At 38.6% G+C, this 21632-nt stretch overlaps 1 protein-coding gene across 1 annotated transcript in view; it reads left to right on the top strand.

Annotated features, from left to right (window-relative positions):
• The first annotated feature begins 1421 nt into the window (after positions 1-1421).
• LOC141800918 (lysophosphatidylcholine acyltransferase 1) overlaps positions 1422-21632 on the top strand; it is a 31254-nt gene continuing 11043 nt past the window's right edge. Inside the window, exons 1-6 of the mRNA XM_074683776.1 lie at positions 1422-1868; positions 9656-9795; positions 11465-11679; positions 18032-18144; positions 19711-19771; positions 20001-20059. Of these exons, the coding sequence (XP_074539877.1) occupies positions 1746-1868; positions 9656-9795; positions 11465-11679; positions 18032-18144; positions 19711-19771; positions 20001-20059 (711 nt within the window). The 5' untranslated portion in view covers positions 1422-1745. The remainder of the gene's footprint in view (positions 1869-9655; positions 9796-11464; positions 11680-18031; positions 18145-19710; positions 19772-20000; positions 20060-21632) is intronic.

Raw genomic sequence — 21632 nt, 5'->3', positions numbered from 1 at the left:
AGGGGAAATTCAAGTTTATCGTCTTTGTTGCTGAGCAGAACGTTTAACTGATCACTGAAACTTGAATGGGTTGAAAACTATAACAAGGGATGCAGCAATATCTGGAAAACAGATATGTGATCATTGCATTTGCACTTTGTTGTATTGCAGCTGTAACACACACACACACACACACACACACAGAACACACAATATATATATATATATATATATATATATATATATATATATATATATATATATATATATATATATATATATATATATATATATATATATATATATATATATATATATATATATATATATATATGGATAATGTTTTGTGTAGCTGTGATGAGTAATTTTCCAGATTCAATGACTGCACTTGTGCACTTTGGATATGACACCCACTCAATTACCTATGGGTACACATACATACATGCACTTAGGGGACAGACAATGCTCCTAAGAACCATGGCCCACAATGCATTTTCACCTGATTGTCCAATAATAAACACCAACTTCAACAACACCCACGCTTCTGCTGCAAGAGCTGGACAGTCATTCTGATCTGCTAATAATAGTTTAACCTTTCATTTGTTCTCAGCAAAGAAGGCGGTATCGCCTCTTTATTAGCAGCCTTGGTGACCACAGTAGTCTAAAGATAGATAGATAGATAGATAGATAGATAGATAGATAGATAGATAGATAGATAGATAGATAGATAGATAGATAGATAGATAGATAGATAGATAGATAGATAGAGAAAAAGAGGTAAAGACATTGGATAACATATTCACAAGAACATGTAGTTAATTATTTCTGAATTGCAAAAAGACAGGATGTTCTGTAGACATTTGCAAAGCTGTGAATCTATACAGACACAGATAAATCAATGATCTTAATTTTGCATCTTTAAATCATTAGCTTTTACAAGCAACTTTTACAAAGCCCAACACTGAATAATTTAAATGTTAGAACTTTTTGGAAATAGACACTTATATCAAAGTAGTTCCACAACTTCAGGCCAATGCTTCGTCTTCCAGACATGTAAGATATTAGGGAAAGGTACAATATAAATTACATTTAAAATATATGTGCCGTAAACGTGACACAAGAATGTTGAATGTGAGATATTTTAATTTTGTCTCTTCAGACATTCTTTTTTGTTTGTTTATGTGTTTATTTGATAGATGTTTGTGTCCATGCTGTTATAGTTTACAGCGCTGAAATTATCTTTCTTTTACCAACGTTTTACCAGCACTTTGTGCAGTTTGAAACGTGCTCTATTTTCTTTTATTTTACCCTGAGCCAACTTAACATGTGTATAAAGTTCGAAAATACGATATCTTGTGGAGTTGTGAAGGCAGCATCGCATCCTTCCACTCACATGAAGTTGGATACAAATGATGTGTCCTGCGCATGCGCTCTGGCAGAGATGAGGAATCGTGGCTCCGTTAGCATCCTTAGCTAGCGGACTGATTGGGGAACACGGTGTGGAGGAAGGCGACCTGCGCACTGTAGGCAGAGAGATATCGGCGACTTCAAATACCCCTTGCTAATCCTTGAGCTAACCATTATCCCTCCATGCAGTCCAGGAAAGAAAGATAACGGTAATAACCCCGCACTGCCACCTTAATTAGCCACCGTGCGAAGAGGAGAAGGGGAACTGCGTTTTGCGGGAAGAGTATCCTCTCAGGCAGAGTACGTTTTGAATATTCAGAATATAGCTTCATCCTCGACCCACGTTACTCCTTTGAAGAATGAGGTTGCCGAGTCACAGACAGTGTGCGGTGGAAGGAGATGGGAAAAAGATGGACCAAGCTCCTCCGATCAGAAACCCTTTTGTGCACGTCTTGAATTTCAGCCCTCTGGAAAAGGCAAAGGTAAATTTTAAAAAAAATCACTGCTTATGCTTTACTCTCGTACAGTTACTTTCACACGCTGCTCGGTGAGTAGTTTGACATTAACACAATAGTGTGACATAGTGGAGAGGTTGTCAGCATCATTTAACTTTGCAGTTTTTCCTATTCTATGTAGTCAGCTGAGCTAGTGTTAGCTAGTCGGCTAACCGTGGCTATATACATGTTGCTTTCCCTCTCTATCTTGCTTTCTTACTGTTCCGCTTCAGTGCAAGAAAGACCACAACCCCTTTTCCAATTCATTTCTTTACGTCTAACAACTGCATTTATTTTACGTATAAGTTCATTCTAAGTGAGCATCAGTGCTCCTCTCCCAGGAATCCGCTTACTATTCACTATATGATACACAGCTATGTGAGCATGGCCGCCTGTCCACCACGGGCCTAGCTTGTTGCTCTAAAACTGTTGTCACATCTTATTTTACACTGTCGCATGTTTCTTTCTTGGGGGCGTTTAAAAATATATAATGGGATTCCGAAGCATTTTAATATGCCGTGTTGTAAAGCCTAGGCACAGCTTGTAGTTACTCTTACATTTTTCAAGCTTTGTTGGTCATCACGGTGCGTCCCAGCATCCAACACGTGTTAATGTGAAGGCTTGGAAACTGCACGGGAAACTGTCAGTCATGTGTTTATTTCCCCTCAGGCAAACTTCGGAGCTGTGTTTTGCACACCAGCTTCTTTGAAGACGGATTAATTACATCTCTGCATTTTATAGTTTTGCAGCACAGAGGACACTGATGCAGCCCAGCTATCTGTAATTGCTGTTCATAATCAGATTAAAGGTTTCAGACTTCTCTCAGGAAAAGGTGTTCTCGTGCTGCCAACTTGAAGCTTCCAGACATTTATATTTTTGACCTTCAAAGCTCCAAAAACCATGAGAAATGTATGATTTGAATGCTGCTTGCACAGCCATTACAACACAGTAATTGAAAGGATTCATCTATCTGATTGATGTTGCACTGCAGACAGACAAAATTGGCTCTTCATTGCAAATATTGCAACATGTGGCATTATGAGCCAATGGAGAAGACCTCTACTCATCATGATCACAGCCTTGTTCTTTTTAAACTGGGGCTGCTGATAAATTTGGAGGCACATGTCGGCTCTTTGTAGTTCACCTCATATGAACTCTTTGAAAAGCTTAGTTAGGTAAGTGTGCACGTTTGTTTCTGTGCATATCCACTCTACCCTTTCATAGATCCTGGTTCAGTAGAATGTGTAATTGTACCATAATTTACAGATTACTTATTTCCTCATCATATCCTCATTGGCCAGATTAAAAAAAGAGATAACCAAGTTACAAAACTGGAAAAGAACTATTCGCAGTTATTCAAGTATCAGCTGTATCAATCAGAGATGTGTATCAAATGGTGCATCCTGCAATTATAAATCGGTAAAAGACTTAGTTAAATGTTCATTGGCCGTCAAAATAGTTCGATGAGTCTCTAGGTTACGAGGCAAACATTGAGACATAGCTGTGAGTCATTTTCAGAAAGAGTTGAATGGTTGAGTCTCAGATTTATGAATGGCACTTACAAGTATAGCTCATCACAATAACAAGAAAGGTGACCTCGGGAGGTTCACAACATTGTTTGACCTTCTAGCTCCTTCAAAAGAGGCCAATAAAGGGAGATAGATTACCAGGAGGATCAAAGCTAAGAGAAAGACAGGATTTCTGGTTACTCCTTTAATGCCAGCACAGTTAAGTTCTAAAGTTATTAATGAGCACTGAACAAAGCCTATTCATTCAGACCTCTTACAGCCCCCTGGTTCATTCTCTGCAGTCTTACTAAATGTGCACATTAACATTTCAGAGAAAAGTTGGCCTCAACAATGGCAAAGTATTGTATGCAATACTTTTTTTTTTGCAGCAATGACATCTGATTGAAGTTTTCCCTCTCCATTCCTGTATACATACATAACTTTACATAATAGAAGCCGGAGTGGCTTAGCACTTAAAAACCAGTTTCTTGTAAACACTAAGTGCTGAACCTAAAGTGGGTCATGAAGTGATGGAGTTGAGTTTCCTAGTTGTTCTGATGTAACTGAGGAAAAGTGTTTTCAGCATGTTGCAGTGATCTTACTTTCACATCTCGAGCAGCATGAGGAAGGCTTTATGTGAACTGAAACTCAGAAGACTGGAGACAAGGGTGATAGGTCCACCAACTAGTTTTCTTGTTGACTGACAGACAAGCAACAGAAACTATAGGTTCATCTGTGAGTTCAAAAAGCGAGTTGATATGTGAATGTTTCCTGCTGAGAGGCATAAAAATAGCCAGAGTGGTTTACTTACTGGTGCAGTTACCGTAATAAAAAACAATGCTTGGCGGCTTTTGGTACTGTGTGTGCTGTGATGTAGGCTTGTCACGATACTGGAGTTCTAACTTTGAAACAATATTTTGAAAAATATTGATTTTCGATACGATTTTCAATACCACGCAACCACAGGGATTTTCAGTGCAAAAACTTCTCTTTTTATTTAACGAACAGTACAGAAGAGTACAGAACACATTTACTTAGCTGCAACTGAAAGAACAAAAAACAGTGCAATTGTACTGAGGTAGGGCACTTATTTAAAGGCCTCTGATATTTGTCAAACATTCAAAAGTCACTTAACTGTATTTGGAGGTACCATACTGTCTGGACTATGTCACTTGGTAGTATAATTATACATTTTTTTAAAGTCGTATCAATCAAAAGAAAAAAATGCGTCATGAAGAGGAAAACAGCAGATATAAGTCACACTGGGCCATAAGTTTCATTTATTTAGAATGATTTGGTTTGTTTACAGTATTTCCAGAGTAAACTTTTTACAAATAACTGTGATAAATATTTGTACATTAGGAGGGTTAAATATTGTTCCTACAGCTCCTCGTATCTGTGACCAGTTTCTCTTTTCTATGTGCGCTCCTCTCCTCTCCTCCTCTCCTCTCCTCCACTCCTCCTGAGTGTTGCTGGTGAGATCGGTGCAGTGTGAGTTTAAATGAGCTCCATCCGATGAACGTCTCTCACTTTAAAAAGTTACAGGAGTTTCGGCGCTAGTTTGTGACTTAAACCCCGGCATCTGTTTACAATAGAGAGCCAAAAAGACGTGAGTGTTTTAAATCGGAAGCGGTCAGGCTGTCCAAGACGCAGGCTCGAGACGAGCGCGTCCAGTGAGCAAACACTGTGTGCAGGCAGTGCTCATGGGAGTTGTAGTGCCGTGGTCTCATATTGCAATGGGTTTAGTATTTCAGATGCCGTTTCAGAAAACTACAATTAAATAATTCAAAACGCCAAAGTGGCTAGTAGGAGTGACGGTGCGAGCCGCTACAGCGGGAATTCAGCGTAAGCTAGCGTAGGGAAACTTTATATTGAATCGTTTGCTAAATTTCAGGATCGATATTTAACGATAAAATGATACTTTTGACAACACTACTGTGATGTTTGACTGGAAACTTATTGTGATGTTGATTGGCAAATAAATATTTTTGAGTGCAATATAATTACAGACCATGTGTATGGCTAGTTATAAGATTTTTACTCTTTTAATAGATGTGAACCTTTTGAAAGTGTTATTTTCAGGCTTTTTTAGTGACTGTATTAAGAGAACACAGGACATCAAGTCAACAGGTTGGACTTGAACCTTGGACCAACCGCTTGAGAGCTACAAACTCTCACGCAGGGCGCACAACATAATTTCTCTGTCACACCAGCACCCGATATGTTTTTTTTTTTTTTCTGAATGGATTAAGCCATGTAAATAATCTTTGTGAAAGACCATAAAACTCCATCACTTCCTGTGAGTGCAGGCTACAGGCCTGGCAAATTAGAGGTTGCAGCATACTTGAAGCGTTCCTGGTAATTCCCATGCCTAACTGGTGTTTTCACACATATATAGACTCTGTGCTGTTGACCACAAGAGTGAGAGGAAAAGGACTTTTACTTTTTATGTTTCACATTTTTGTGTGGGGGGCACAAATACAACCATTGACATGTCTGACTATTTCTTTTGTAAGTGTCCTTACATCTGGAAACAACTTTTGAAACTTTTGGGTGTTCATCAACTGGCTTTTTAGCGTTCAGCCAAACTCAGTGTAGCCTTAAATCATCAAAAGTTGGTTAATTGTCATAGGGTGTTTTAACTTTAACTGTACAAGTTAAAGTTAATTAATTCCTAGCTTGGCTTTGGCAAGCCTGATTATCATTCCTCTTTTTCCCCCTACTTTTTGGATCAAAATCTTTGTGGCTGCATAGTCGCCTAGAGCCTATTCTTGCAAAACAAAACAAAACAAAACAACAACAAAAAAAGTAATTTCTTTTCTTTGACTTGGCTTCAGAGGAGGGAAGTTGATCTGTTCTTTACTGGTGTAGTTATGTATGTTCAGCAGACAGAAGGTCAACGTGCAGTTCGAGGCTTACAGTATTTAACTCCCTCTCACTGAAGGTGAGCTGAAGGTGTAGCCATCAGATATTTACATGTCATGTCAATATTTAAGGTGAAACTGCCACAACCAAAACCTTACAACAACCTTGTCCCTGGGGTTGTGAAACTGAACTTGCCTCTTCAGCTGCTTTCTAACCTTGGACAGAGTTCAGAGAGGAAAGTGTCGAGACTTGTAAGCATGAACATCATGATCATGCAGTCTGAAAACAGGAAGCTCACGCACCTTACCTGTGCTCTCCTTAAAAGGTTTCAGTTCAAACGCTGTACTCTGTCTGAAGGTTTTTGCACAACTTCCTGTTTGACAGAGTGTTAGGTCGAGAAGAGTTCATAAAACAAGACAGAAAGCATGACTCGCCGTGACCTGTTGTTGGTTTGTCATTGAAAAAATACAAGACCCATGGACTTGAACAATAGAAAAGACATCTGCTCATTCTCAAATAGCTTGCTCTCCTCATCTTTTTATACAGAATAATGATAAAACAGTCAGGTTATTTTCTACCTTGATCACTTTATTGATAATAAAATAGTGGAAATGTGTGAGTCCTGTATAATTTATAAAAGAGCTGTTTGACATTTTGCTGAAAATACCTAAAATTGACTTCACCTTGAAAATAGAGATTTGCTCAACCAGACTACTCTTAGATATTGTGTTTAATCACAAAGCCCAGCTTAACATACAATCTAAGCTTCACAGTAGAAGCTTTGATAAATTTCTTCAAGTGCTTTAAGATACATTTTTATTTGCTTTTAAGTCTTACTGCACTCATTTGAAAATGTTTTAGTGTAAATATCCTCACTGCTTTTGCAGCATTGCGTTTATTTTAACTCCAAGTGACACTCATGCATTCTCATACTTTGGGTCTGAATAAATCTTTTAACAGATGCATTATACAGTAGCTCTAAAGCATTCCTGTAAGAAACCTTTTAGGATAGTAAAAAAGCACATTACTTAGTCAGTTGTTTGGTCTTTCTTATGTGAAACTATACAATTTATACCGTTGTGGAACAGAACTCTGTGGGGTAGATTTATGTAATGAATTCATGTATCTTTAGAGGATCCTGGGTAAGCGTTTGAAAGAATGAAGATAAACATTGATATAGTAAGATTAGTGCAAGGTAGTTTTATGTTTCTCCTTTATTCCAACCCCTATGAAGCACATATATAATGGATAACCCTGCTATAATGTAAACAGAAGGACTTAACAGATGTACTTCTCAGAATTTGTTTGACTGAAGAAATACGTCCAAAGTATTATAAAAAGACTTGGTTCTTTTGCTAATGTTATACCAGCTCTATGGCTTCAAAGATGTGTTTGTCTGTCACTAGTTTAGCCATCAATCTTTAAATTGACTGACGTAAAACGAGAAAACTGTCAGTCTAGAAGCTTCTCTGGATAAGATAAGATAGTGAAGACAACTTCATGCTCCCCAGTAGTGTTTGCTATCAGTACAAATATTGACATAAGATAAGTGCTGCTCTCACTGAGTCATGAAAAGCTGTAGAGTAAACAGTCAGCATTACGGTTCTAGGTTTTGTCAGTTCCAATAAAGAACACGTTGTGTTTTGTAACACTAACTAGTTAATGCTACTACATCTTATTACAGAGTTTCATAAACATACAATACATCTGGAAAGTATTCACAGCACTTCACTTTTTCCACATTTTGTTGTGTCACAGCCTCATTCCAAAATTGAATAAATTCCTTTCTTTTTCTCAGAATTCTACACACAACCCTTAATGACTTCATGAACATTTAAATTTTTTTTAGTTTTTGAATACGTATTTAAAATAAAAATACCCTAAGAAATCACATTTACATAAGTATTCAGTCGTTGCCTCAATGTTGAGATTTTTCTACAGCTTAACTGGAGTCTACTTGTGGTAATTCAGTTGATTGGAAAGACACACACCTGTCTATATAAGGTCCTAAAGGTTACAGTGCATGTCGGAGCATGAAACCAAGCATAAAGTCAAAGGAATTGTCTGTGTGTCTCCAAGACAGGATTGTTTTGAGTTGGACAACAATCAATTATTAAAAAAATAAAATCTCAATTCATACATGTACATGATCTCATTTCTAAACACGGACTAAGTAGGGGAGGCATACAGGGGGGCCTGTATGGTAAAGTGGCCAGACAGAAGCCACTCCTTAGTAAAAGGCACATGATAACCCGCCTGGAGTTTACCAGAACGCACCTGAAGGACTCTAAGACCATGAGAAAGAAAGTTCTCTGGTCTGATGAGGCAAAGATTAAACTCTTTGGCATCAATGCCAAGCGTCATGTTTGTAGGACACCAGGCACCACTCATCACATGACCAATACCATCCCTACAGTGAAGCATGGTGGTACAGCATTATGCTGTGGGGATGTTTTTCAGCAACAGGAACTGACCAATCAGGAATGAGGAAGAGATGAACACAGCAATAGAGACATCCTGGTTGAACGCCTGCTATCCTTTTGAGCAAAGACTGTGAATACTTATGTACATGTGATGTCTTTGTCTTTTTTTTTTTGTTAAATGTGCAAAAAAAGAAAAAAATAAATAAATAAAAAGCGAAACTTTTTTCATGTTATCATTATGGGGTGTTGTGCGTAGGATTTTGAGCAAAAAAAGGATTTATTTCATTTTGCAATGAGGCTGTAACATGACAAACTGTGTAAAAAGTGAAGCACTGGTATTACTCCCCCGATGCTCTATATAAGGTCCATAATGTAACCTGTGAGCAGAAAACATCACATTTAACAGCCTGTGTTTATGTCGGATTTGAAGTTTCTTTCTTTCTTTCTTTCTTTCTTTCTTTCTTTCTTTCTTTCTTTCTTTCTTTCTTTCTTTCTTTCTTTGATTTTCAAGCCCTGCTTTTTATCTTTACAACTTGTCTTTGTCTAAGGTTAAGGTTTTATGAAATAAGCAGTTTTCTTGCCCTTGCACATTAGTACAGACAGATCAGATTAAATGTTGAATACCCTTCTTTTGGCAAATTTTTCAAATTAAGAACATTCCAAAGAGGAGGCATTCCAGCCTGTTTTAACTATGCAGGAGAACTAGATGAGCACTTGTTTAAGTCATATTACACACCAATTTTATACATTTCTCTGGTTAGTGGTTGCAATTGTGACATCTGCCTATTACTTCATGTCCATAGGTTCATGTTTTTGATTGTTTATGAGTTTTACCCTGTCTTTGTCGCATGTTCCTGAAGTATCCAGTGTCTTCCTCTTGTTCCTGGGTAGTTAAATGAGATAATGAGTTTACTAAAGGGCTGAAAGTGCAAGTGTATTTTTCTACGTGTTCCTTAACTTTTCCTCTTTTCTCTTACAGATTGCATTAATGACAGTCACACTGTTCCCCATCCGTCTACTCATAGCTGCATTCATGATGCTGCTGGCTTGGCCTTTTGCCTTCCTGGCCTCAGTAGGGCGCTCAGAGACCACCGTTGAACCCCAGTGCCTCTGGAGGAGGTGGGTGCTTTGTTCTACATATTAACCTGTGATTAATATCAGTTTAACTGTCAGGAAATACCAGAATGAACGTTAATGTGGGACAACCAACGTTCCAAGTCATGACACACATCAGCGTTTCTCTCACAGGTATTATACTCTGGCAGTCTTCTCACGCATGTTGGAGCACAGCTGTTTTTTCTAGTTGTAGCGTTTCATTTTGTCTACTGTACTCATCTCCAACTGTAATGTGTTGTGAGGAGGGACTTCATGCATTTTCATATGAACCCTCTTGAACTGATTTTTCAAAATATAGTGGGTGGCATCTAGCACTGTCTCAATTTTAAAATACACCTGCTTGGCTGACATTATATGTCCAGTAAGCCATAATAAGCAACCTTAGTTCTTTAGAAGACTCTGTGTCCAGTGGTAAGACTTCCATTCAGTCGACTGTCCTGCCTTAATGATCACTCTGTTCATAAATACTGTCCCCTTTGTTTTGCAAAAGCCAACTTTATTCAAAGTTAACTGATGCGTTAATTGTAAACTTGTCTTGACAAAAGAGCTGAAATGCTCAAAATTTCCATGTTTGGAATGAAAAAATCCCAATTTAATGTGGTCATCTCATCTTCATCAGTCATAAAGCTGCAGTTGAATAGAATAGAATATTCTTTATTCATTTTTTGTCACAGCAGCTTGTAGACAAGTGCAAGAATGTAATAATACTAATGAAAATATAATAATAATAATAATCATAGTAATGATAATAATAATAATAATAATAATAATAATGATAAGAAGAAGAAGAAGAAGAAGAAGAATATGAAATCAGAAATTTAAAGAAAAAACAAAAGTTGAAAAATATTACTATTTACATAAGAACAATATGAGTACAAGCTTCACTGCCAGAAGTATTTCTAAGCTACAGGTCTGCAACTGTTAAATGCTTGTCTCTAGCCTAAAAAAAACTAAAGATACATTTCTAAAGGTTGAGAAACTTGCAAGAGAATTGTGTTGTACTGTCATAGGAGACTTTGTTGGAGGCAAAGCACGTATTGAAATATGCTTTAAGGGAGAGGTAGAATTATCTTTGACCCAGGGGAAGGTTAAAGAGGAGAGGGAAAGACATGCAGGTGAATGCACACAAGTTGCCAGCAGCAAATAGTTAAGGATTTTAATACGCTGCTTTAGGCTTAAGAATTTCAGCCAGTCAACATCAGTGCTCAGTTAAATGTGTGCGTGCAATCATACCTGCTTTTAATACAAGAGAATCCCACACTGTGCTTTTTTAAAAGGGTCTTGTGAAAGATGTGATTTGTAGTGATGCCTGCTGCCTAATGGCTTTCTACACAAATCCTTGGCCTGATTTGATTAATCTAAGCGACTGTTTAGTATTTGACCAAAGATGTGTCTGAAAGAGGGTCATCCTTTGAAGAAGAGAGGGATAATTAAAAAAGAAATGGTGCCTCGCAGGATGCTAAAACTGATCTTATTCTTGGATGATGTTTTTAGCTTCTGACACCACACAGCACATACATTCTATTAATTTCAACAGATAGAATAACCCTACAAAGTACTCTGTTTAACTCTTTCTGCCTTTAATCACTGTGTTATTCTTTGTCTTAGATATTACACTCATGTGCATATTCAATGAAAAATCCCTCTCACACATACATGATCTGTTTTGCAGACTGGTGGACATAATTCTGAAGATCATCATGCGGGTCATGTGGTTTGCGGGAGGTTTTCATTGGATGACTATTAAAGGGCGGAGAGCGTTGCCTGCAGAAGCACCCATCCTTACCTTGGGACCTCATTCCTCATATTTTGATGCCATCCCAGTCACAATGACAATGGCCTCAATAGTTATGAAGGCGGAGAGCAAGGATATACCTCTCTGGGGCAGTAAGTATCGAACACTTACAAGATGTATTGTCTCCTCAACACCTAACATGGAGATTATGAGGAGAAGAGCAAGAGGATTTTTAAAAGTGATTTTTTTTTTATTGAGCAAGGCAAAAATTGGTTAATTTCCACAGGGGTATCAAGAACAAAATGTGTAAATACACAGAAATACTGGCACCTTGCATGTGTAAGCTGAGGGTGTTTCCAAAAATAGCCTAGTTGCAAGTCAGTTTTATAAAATATGTATGATTTTTGTTAACATTAGGTCATGCAACATTGTTACATGTTTATAAAATTGTTTCTCATTGAAAAACCCATTGCTTGAGAAGACGAAGAATCAAATCCTCCTCAAATAAGTGGTCTTAGGACGCTGTCACACTGGCCAATCGTGCCGTGCCTAAGCACGCTTCAGCCATAAAGCACGTTTGGAATGGCCAGTGTGACCGCAACTGTACTGTGCTCAAGCACGATTCCCTTCCGTGCTTCGGCACGCTTCGAAGAGGTGGGCTCCGGCACGGTTTACTTCATGCACGAGCACAAGCACCCGGACAGCGCGTGCGATCCATTACGTATAATCACCGCGAGCGCATCTCTCGACGATCATTTTAAACAAAGCGGGGTGTTAGAGGGCTGTGTCGGGTGAAAATGACTTAATATAAGTCCTAAAGTCTCTAAAGTTGTAGCAGTGCTCTCTGTGTCTCATTGTGCTGACTCTGATGAGATCGCGCTTCATGTAAACAAATGCTTCACGATGACGCAGGCGGCCTGTGCGCGTGTTGGTTGATACCCGCTAAAGTCTGGTTCATATTGGGGTAGTGTGACCGCCGGCCGTACTCTCCAGCTGGGGATCGGCGCTGCAGGGGGGCAATCGTGCTTAAGCACGGCACGTTTTGGATGGCCAGTGTGACCGCGTCCTTAGTCACTCGTAGAAAGGTAAAAATGTAACAAACTCATTTGACTTCACTTAATTGCCTCTGCTAAGTTGAAATGTTTTGAAATCCCAAGCCCAGTTTTGTACCTGTACATGAGACATCAAAGGGAAAAATGTTTCAGTATTTTAGTAGTATCAAAAGAAAAATGGCTGAAGTTGTACTTCAAACTTAAATTCTAAATGTTGGTATCTTTCTATCTTTGTTGCTGCAAAACCGTCTCAGGGCTACGGCAGCTAACTGGAGCCGTGTCCGTGCGCCATGTGACCTCATGCAGAGGTCAAATGGGCAGTGCTCTGTTGCAGCCAACACACACAATAGTGTAACAGCCGATCCTATTAACTGGCTTTCGAGTTTAGTTACCTGTCTAGTTGCCAGTTAGAGGATTTGTCCTTTTGGCCCCAGCTGAGGGAGCTGATACACTTAAAAAGGGAGAGGTGTTTGTTATTTTAGGCTGCCTGTCTCCTCCCTCTGCACTGCCTATTAACTCATTAACTAGCAACTTTGTTACCCCCTGGTTGACTGACCTTTGCCAAGTCACTGCAGCTTACTGGCACTTGCTGCAATATTAAGACGCACTATTTTGTAACATTTACTTATTCACAATTTTTATTTTTCATCAATAAAAGGAATTAAGGAAGATGGTTAGAAGGAGCATAATGACTAGACACTCTGAACAGTTTGTTAAATTTGGTGTATGTGGTCTTTTTGCACTGGAAATGTTTAAAGATCATCCTCCTGTGTGTCTGTGAAACTATCATTTGTCTGTTGTTGTAGGCTTCACAGTAGGAAGCAGGCATCAATGCCTGACCAGGCAAGTGGTATCCAGAATAGGCATTAAGACCTGATCAGCCACAGTGACGTGTGTGGAGTGTGTCACAGAGTACTAGCTAGAGACCTAATCCCTTCCTGTGGACAGACAGCTCACAGTGGGAATCAATTTCTCCTGTGAAGGAGAGAGAGGCCTTGTTCTTTTTGTTCCTCACTTTACGCTTCACTCACTCATCTCAACTTGTTGCTCTGGTCTATCATATCTCTACTAGAGGCTTTACCTATGCTCACTTTTTGTGTGTCTATACAGATGGCACACATGGATAAATATACTGTACATCTAATCAGCAAAATGAACCTACTCTTTTTTTCTCAGTTCCTTATCAGTTTCTTGTCCTTAATACCTCATTAGAAATTAAGACCTGTTAGAAATACTTTATTTAGAGACACCCATAAACAAGGTTTGGGGTGTGATGTTTGCTGCTGGCTATCCACATTAAGCCCCCTAGCATTGTAGCATTTTGATAGAAAAGTTGCAGCCACCCACGCCTGACCATTGTCCCATTGAGTCCAGGCCACATTTAACTTCTATATCAGCATGAGTCATATGTTTAACTGTGACTCAGTTTCAGGGCCTTCATTCGTCAGCTGTGTTATGGAAACATCACATTTCCACACAATATGAGAAAAACTGAGCCTTCTGGGCCTGTATGCAATTCTAGTCATTAAACAAACAGGACCATTATTCCTGATGTTGTGTTATGGAACGGCCACATGCGTTAGCCACATGCATGACTGCAAATAATCGGCCAGTTAACTGATTCCTCCATGAAAGCGGATGCGGATTACATTGCAATTGAGGGGAACCTCCTGGAAAACTCCATTGTACAAATTCAAACTGCGCATGTTTAATCTCATAAACAGCAATAAACCTGGCGAGCAGTAATGGTGTCACTGAAAGAAGATCAAGAAAAATATTTTTTAGCGGAAGAAGTGGACATTTTATTACAAGAGCTTTTATCAGTGAGTCAATCAGGTAAACAAAGACAAAGAAAAAGTTTGGCTATCTTGAACAGAGTAATGCCTGTCAGAGCGCCCAGTAGAAAACCTCAAAAATAAGATAAACAATACGAAAGCTGCTTTGCCTCAGTACCTCAGCAATGCTCCAGTACCTCGATGAATAACTCAACGCAGTTTAGGAACTCCAGCATTTCACCACACGCATCTTGAATAGATAGCTGTATAAAAGTTGTATAAAACCGTTTTCCTTGCCGATGTCTGGACATGCATTCGGGCCCTGCTTATATTCAGTTATAAATGTCCAGTCTGCAACATAAGGTCTTTCCTGATGAGTTGCCGAGAGCACTGCTCACCTTAGAGTGGTTTTAAATTTAAGCTAGCATTTCTTTGTTCCAAAGAGGTTTGGTTGACATCACTTTCAGGTCACTTTCTGGCCTTGCACATCACCAGATATTTTCAAAAAGCAGTCACCCCATCCCCCTTTGCTTTAAAAAATACTTTTGTCTACACTCACTGGGGAAATCCGCTAAGTGCCTCTTAAAGCACGCTAAACCCATATCCAGCATTGTTTTTGCAGACATAAAATCTGTGCCAGCCAATCAGAATGGACCCCTGTCATTACGTTATGTTTTAGAACAAAGAACTCAGTTTCCCTGCGTTTACACAAAACCAGAGTTTTACAAAATCTTCACTTTGGCTGTAGTTTTCAGAAAACATCATTTTTAGTGACGTAGAACTGTGTTTTCGTGTGGATGGCAGGCCTAAACTTATAAAGTTTGGTAGCTTTGGTGTTTTAAGCCCCGTTTACATGACAACGTTTCATCTGAAAACGCCAAAATGCTGTTAAAAAAATCTGCGTTTACACGGAAATGCTGATGGACTGAAAACGCTGTAGTAAGCATGCCATGCCTGTAGGTGGTGCCATAACTGTCTTGTCTAGAAGCCGCTTTTGGGAGATCTCCACCGAAGTAGAGTTGAGCCGGTCATCTGGTGTATTGGGGAATACTAAGTTAAAAAATGGAGCAAAAGATGCGCATTTTGTATAAAAACAGTCAGCAGATTGAGCAGCACAAGCACAATACAGTAGTTCACGACGATCGTAACAACGGTACTGTTGTTCTGTTGTATGCGTGCGCGCGAGGCGGAGTGTGTCGTCAGCGTTTCCACTGAAAACGCTGGCTTACTGTTTACATGGCAACGGTGTCGGCAGCGTTTCAGAAAAATCCCACTCTGGAGGCCGTTTTCAAAAGTTTGAGTTTTAGGTCGTCTGAAATGCCGTTTCCGTGTAAACGTTAGGCTGAAACACAACAAAACTTTTGTGTTTCACCCTAAAACCGTTGTCCTGTAAACGGCCCCTTAGATGATCCATTTGTCACTTTCTGAGTGAAATCCTTCATTTTAGTTGTTTTGAGGCTCCTCACTCCAAAAATCACATTTTCTCTGATTGGCCAGCCCTTTGGAGGCCTGTCACAATAGAGCTATGTGCAGACCTCAGTGTTTGAGGCCCACCCCAAAGTGTCATGAACCAGTCTGTAGATCCTTATGTGTTGAAATCATCATTTCAACAAGTCTGATCTTTTGCTGTTTTTTGGAACTGACAGTTGAGATTGCTTGATTGAAAATCTGCAAACCTATGATATTTACATCCAGTGCTAAAACTTGTTTAAAATTCAGGAAAGCACAATACCCTCTCTTTAACGTGCCATGTATTTTCTTTCTTTGCTTCATGTGTATATTCTATTGCTTTTATTTTTTAATTTCTATTGCTTCTTTTGCTTTTTTATATTTCAGTATGTTCTGTACAACGAAATAACATCAAATTAGCCTGACTTGTATTTTTTTTTTTTACTGGCATGATTTCAGTTACAGTCTGTGATTAGATCAGCATAGCTAGAAACAGCTTAATTTTAAGGTGTATATTGAATAATCACAATACAAGACAGGTTATTATGCACACATGCGTGGTTTTGTATCAGGAGAGTAGGAATGAGAGCATGGAGAAAGAAAAAAAAAGAAAAAGGCATCCAGGCACCTTTATGAGCATTTAAAATTACTGACTGGAACTCGAGTGACCAGCTTGAAGTATGCATCAGCCATGGGTCTCCGGTGACACAATCTAAATAAGATTGCACTTTCCCGATTCAGTTGCAAATTAACTCACAGCCCCATTTACTTTCATCAGACTCTACAAAACATGAAATGATGATAAACTGTTTTGCACACTCTGGGTGAAGGCTGCACTCTTCTTTAAAACACTACACCAACAGCAAAGTGGTTTTTCGTGACTGAAGTGATGCGAAACTTCTGTTTGATTACATGGTTACGTAGTGTTCACACTGTAACCGCTCTGTGGTGTAGCTTTATTATGACAGAACTGCACAACAAATCTAAGTCTCTGGAACTTTGAGAACAAAATAAGAGCTTGAAATCTGAGATACTGATACATGTTATCTCTACTGCATCAATTAACTGATGAACACTCATCATTTAGGAGACATATCATGGACTTTTCTGTATTTTTGCTCAGAAACAGAGTTTCTTGAGTTTTCATTTTTACTTATCCACAAAATTAGCCAACTCAGTTCTTGGTTTATGATCCACCTTACTCTGGTAACACATGATGTGTTCAGAATCTGGTTGTCTAATAATCATATGTATACCTGCCCTCTCACCTTAGTTCTCCACCCTCACCTACTGAGCCACACCTTCAGGAGCAATGCTGTGTGAATGACTGTCATGGATTTATAGTAATAAAAAGGAACCAAACAGATGTGCGGATCTTATGTTTCCATGTAGCTGGATATTATTCATAACATTTTTGTTTACAGTATATTGTTACTCATAAGATGAGCACGTTACAGGCCTATTATAGCAAATATGCACATGAATTGTACTCGTTAAAATGTTAATGCAAAATTTTGAAGATTAACATTTATAAAGTGGCCTTGAGGAGTTAAAAAATATAAAGTATGCCATGAGATGTGCTTAAGAATTTACATTACTTGAGTCTCATCTTTTTCTTCTGATTTCTGTCTTTGTATATCCCTGATTTGAAAAACTTGTATTGAAGCTGAACTGTATTTTGCCGTTGGTTTCTTCACACTTGTTAAAGTGTATTCAGACAACAGGCTTTTTATTCAACAGTGCTTACAATCCTATGAATGATGCATCAGTAGAAATGTTTCAATACAACCATTAATCCACTCGTCAGCGCTGTGCTGCTCTGGGGCGGTGTGAAAGTTGAAATGAGGTGCTTTGATTGAGGGCACCATTAGAGCGGTTGTTGTTGTTGTGACGAGGAGCCTCGTTCTTGTCTTTTGCTGGGTTTTTCTGAGCTGAAACTGTGCAGTACTTTCACTCCTAAATGCATCAGACTGTTAAGTTTTTAATCGTCACCTTTACTGCAGGAATATTTATTGTCTATGCAGTATGGCCTTTGTGCAATTTAAAAGTTTAAAGTCTGAGTCACAGTCCCCCCAGCCACCTCCCTTAATTCACTAAATACTGCAGATAAAAATAATGCAGTGAAGGTTTGGTTACCTGGCTTTCTGGAGAAACCAGAAAAGTTAAATGTCTGCATTCATTTGCATTTTCTCACCCTGTTTCTCTTTTTCTTTTTCTTTTGCTTCTAGCTTTGATAAAGTATATCAGGCCAGTGTTTGTGTCGCGGTCAGACCAGGACTCCAGGAAGAGGACTGTGGAGGAGATCAAACGCAGAGCACACTCTGGAGGGGAATGGCCTCAGGTACAAGGAATTAAAATCCATTTAGGCACTTGTGTTTTTAGATGAAAACACGCACTTATCCAATAGCATGTGGTTATAGCATTGACCCAACTATAAAACCCTTTACAATACAACTCAACCCTTCTGCTCTTTTATTGTAATTCAGTTATTTCAGGAGCCACTTTAAATATGACATGATACATCTCAAAGAGTTTATTCTAATAGAAAAAACTATCTAGCACAGGGGTTATGAAGTGTTAATGTTTCTTGACAAAGACAGACTCTTTACTTTAGGTTTTGCAGTGGGTCCTGGGCAGACAGATCAGAGTGTAAAGCCTTAAGCACAGGTAGAAATATATCTTAGATGAGTTTAGATCTAATTGGTTTAAACAGTTACACAGCTGTTCTGAGTTTCTCCTAATGACTTATTGTTAGAAAAAACTTCTGTTTTATCCATTCTGTTGTGCCCAGCTTTTGTTGATGTACAGTGGGCTATGTCTGAAAATGTGAACAAATCACACCACATATTGATTTTCTGAGACAAAGCATTTTGTTTTTCAATATTTGATGAGTCTATATGTGGGGAAGGACAGTAGATGAGCCATGTGACCCAGACCAGTTCATCATAGATTAGTTTAATGTGTCACCAGGACGATGCAGATGTTTCAGAGCAGAGTGGAGCATATATGGCATGGATCTAGCTGTCTGTTTGTAACCATTAACAGGCACCACAGTCTTTATTGTAGTTCATACACAGGACGAGGTATACTTTGTTGGTACCTGATTAGGCCTACTCTTAGCATCACACAGTTGCAGCAGAAATGCCTGCTGCACATCCATGATGAAAACCCCCAATCCACCTCATCCCAAAGGAGCTCTATCAAATTAAGATCTTGTGACTGTGTAGGCCACTGAAGTACAGTTAACTCCTGTTCAAAACCAATTTGAGATGATTTGTGACTTTGAGCTTTGTGACATGGAGCATCATCATGCTACACACAGTAGTGATGTCAGTATCCATCAGAAAATGGGAGACTTGAGCGGCCCTGTAGAGTTGGGCAATATTTTAAAAGGTGTTATCATGATAATTAGTTGATATTAATAATCGTTCTGAACTAGATTATAAGCATGTTTTTGTCACCACGTTTTATGTTTTCTATTGTACACTTGTTTTTACCTGCACTTTTAACATTTTAATGTAAAGCGACTTTGAGTTTTTGAAAAGCGCTCTATAAATAAAATTTATTATTATTTATTATTACTATGTTTATTTTTTTGCTTTAACGAGTTCATATTTTCAGACTGAAAGTTTACACTTGGTGTGAGCCTACCTGTCCATATTCCTCAGTAACTTTTGTTGTATCACCCTTAGTTTCAAATGATGACTTAAGAGACACATAGACTCTAGTTTGCCAGCTGTGAATTGAATGTTTTCAACTTGTGCCCTTGTGTTTGGACTTTCATTTACAACAACCTGGTGCAATAATGTTAAAATTAAACCCCCTGACATTCATAATTTTGATACACTGGTCTTACTGTTTTGATATGGTTTCTGTTTCAATGTGAAGTATTTTCTGTTTCCTGCAGATCATGATTTTTCCAGAGGGAACATGCACCAATAGATCCTGCCTAATCACCTTTAAGCCAGGTAAAACCTCTCCTTTCATTCCTTTTATTCAACTTCCCTTTCTTTCTGTCCCTTAAATCTCATGCCACAAGCTGCTGCTGGTGTTTTGTACTACACTTGGTGTACTTTAATTCTTTATAAACATCAGACACACATGTGGAATGGTAAAAATTGTGGGTGCATTTATTTGGTCATTTTTTGTTTATGTAGAAAAGTCTTTTTGAAATATAACCTGTCTGTTTTACTGTAGGGGCCTTTATCCCAGCTGTACCAGTGCAACCTGTGGTGATTCGTTACCCAAATCAACTGGTAAGCTTGTTTATGGTTGTACATCAGTAACATAGTGTTTTGAAATGACTCTTAACTTTATTTTCTCAGGTCCAAAAGTCATTCAAACACACCTTTCTATAAGATAATCTTTTATGGTCTTTAACTTCCATTCAGTATTTTAGATCACTCCACTACAAGCTTCAAAGTTGAAACTGCAATTGAGTATTTGTTACATTGAACTTAACTATATAAGCATAACCAAAATGTCTTTGTCATGCAACATGTAGCAAGTTTAATAACATAACAGTTTTTAATTCATATCCCTCTGTCTTATGTGGGGTATGTGCTGCTGGGGCATTTGTTTGTGTCTTAAAGTCAGACTATGTGTGCCCTGTAGCCTGCTTGGCAACCTGCCAGAGTCTCACTCTGTAGGTTGGTAAACATATAGCAGACCGCCTGACGGGTTGAGAGATATTGCAGTTATATATGGCACCCATGAAGAAGAAAATGTTCTGAGTAATGCTGAAAGATTTCACATACTCAGCAGAATCCCAGACGGTACCGTACGATCTGCCCCCAGTCAGTACTCGTGTTCATATTGTGTCATTTCTCAAAGTTTGGGGCTCAGGTAATGCTCTATTCAAGGCTTGTTTATACCATGTACAATTATTGAAAGCCATTGAATGTGAATAGCTGATTGAATATCTTACTTCCATAGTTTTAGGGGACAAGGTGCTGTTTGAATATTGGACTAACCTGGCACCTATTCAGACTGTCTTCCTTAAGGCAGTTATATTGTTGCAGTGTACATGACAGTGAGATCAGTTCTTGTGCAACAAATGAAAAAAGAAAACAAAGGTTTCAGTCCGTGAATACTTTTTCACCTCTGCACAGCTTGCAAAGCATTGTGTGGATGTTAAATGCTTTATTTCTGCAGAACGTGCAGAGACTGCTGGATCCAAAAGACAAAAAGTCAGATGCCTTAAGATATAATCTCTAAACTGAAAACTGAAAGTACTATTTGCACCACCACAAATCACTCTGCAAGTTGCTGTATGGAGTTTCACAGAAATCATCAGTCTGTTTAAAAGCATTGTTACCCTCTTGAGACCAGCAATATGTGTGCTGTTTGCAGATGGGACTCAAGTGGCAACAGATGCCAGAATGAGTTTGATTTATTAATCATATTTGATTACTATTGTACTCCAGAATTAGTCCAGTGTCCATAATAGTTCAAGTTTAAGCTTTAATTGAAGCAGTATGACTTTGGTCTGTTGATGTTTCAGAAAGTTTGTTTTGAGCCCAGCCATGAAAAGAATCCAGTGAAGTGTGCGGAGAAACTTTGTGATGGCCTGACTGGGAATCTGGCTAATCATGGTGTGACTCAGAAAGCAAGTCCAGGGCTCTGCTCAGGCTTGTTATTTTGTTGCAAACCAATGTTAACTCAGGACATGGTGAGAAAGGAGACTGGTTTAGGTTTTTACATTGAGTAAACCTGTGCTGGTTTTATGTTGAGATGTTCTTTAATATTTAGGTCTAGTTAACAATAAACATCATTTGACCAAAGTGAAGATTTCTTAGATTTAAATTTGCTTTGTCATTGTGGTGGTTC

The sequence above is a fragment of the Halichoeres trimaculatus genome, unplaced genomic scaffold (assembly GCF_033239565.1).
Source record: "Halichoeres trimaculatus isolate MK-OKI-2021-1 unplaced genomic scaffold, fHalTri1.1 fHalTri1_scaffold_12, whole genome shotgun sequence".
NCBI lineage: Eukaryota > Metazoa > Chordata > Actinopteri > Labriformes > Labridae > Halichoeres > Halichoeres trimaculatus.
The sequence above is the reverse complement of the archived record's forward strand: the minus strand, read 5'-3'. Positions and strand labels throughout refer to the sequence as shown.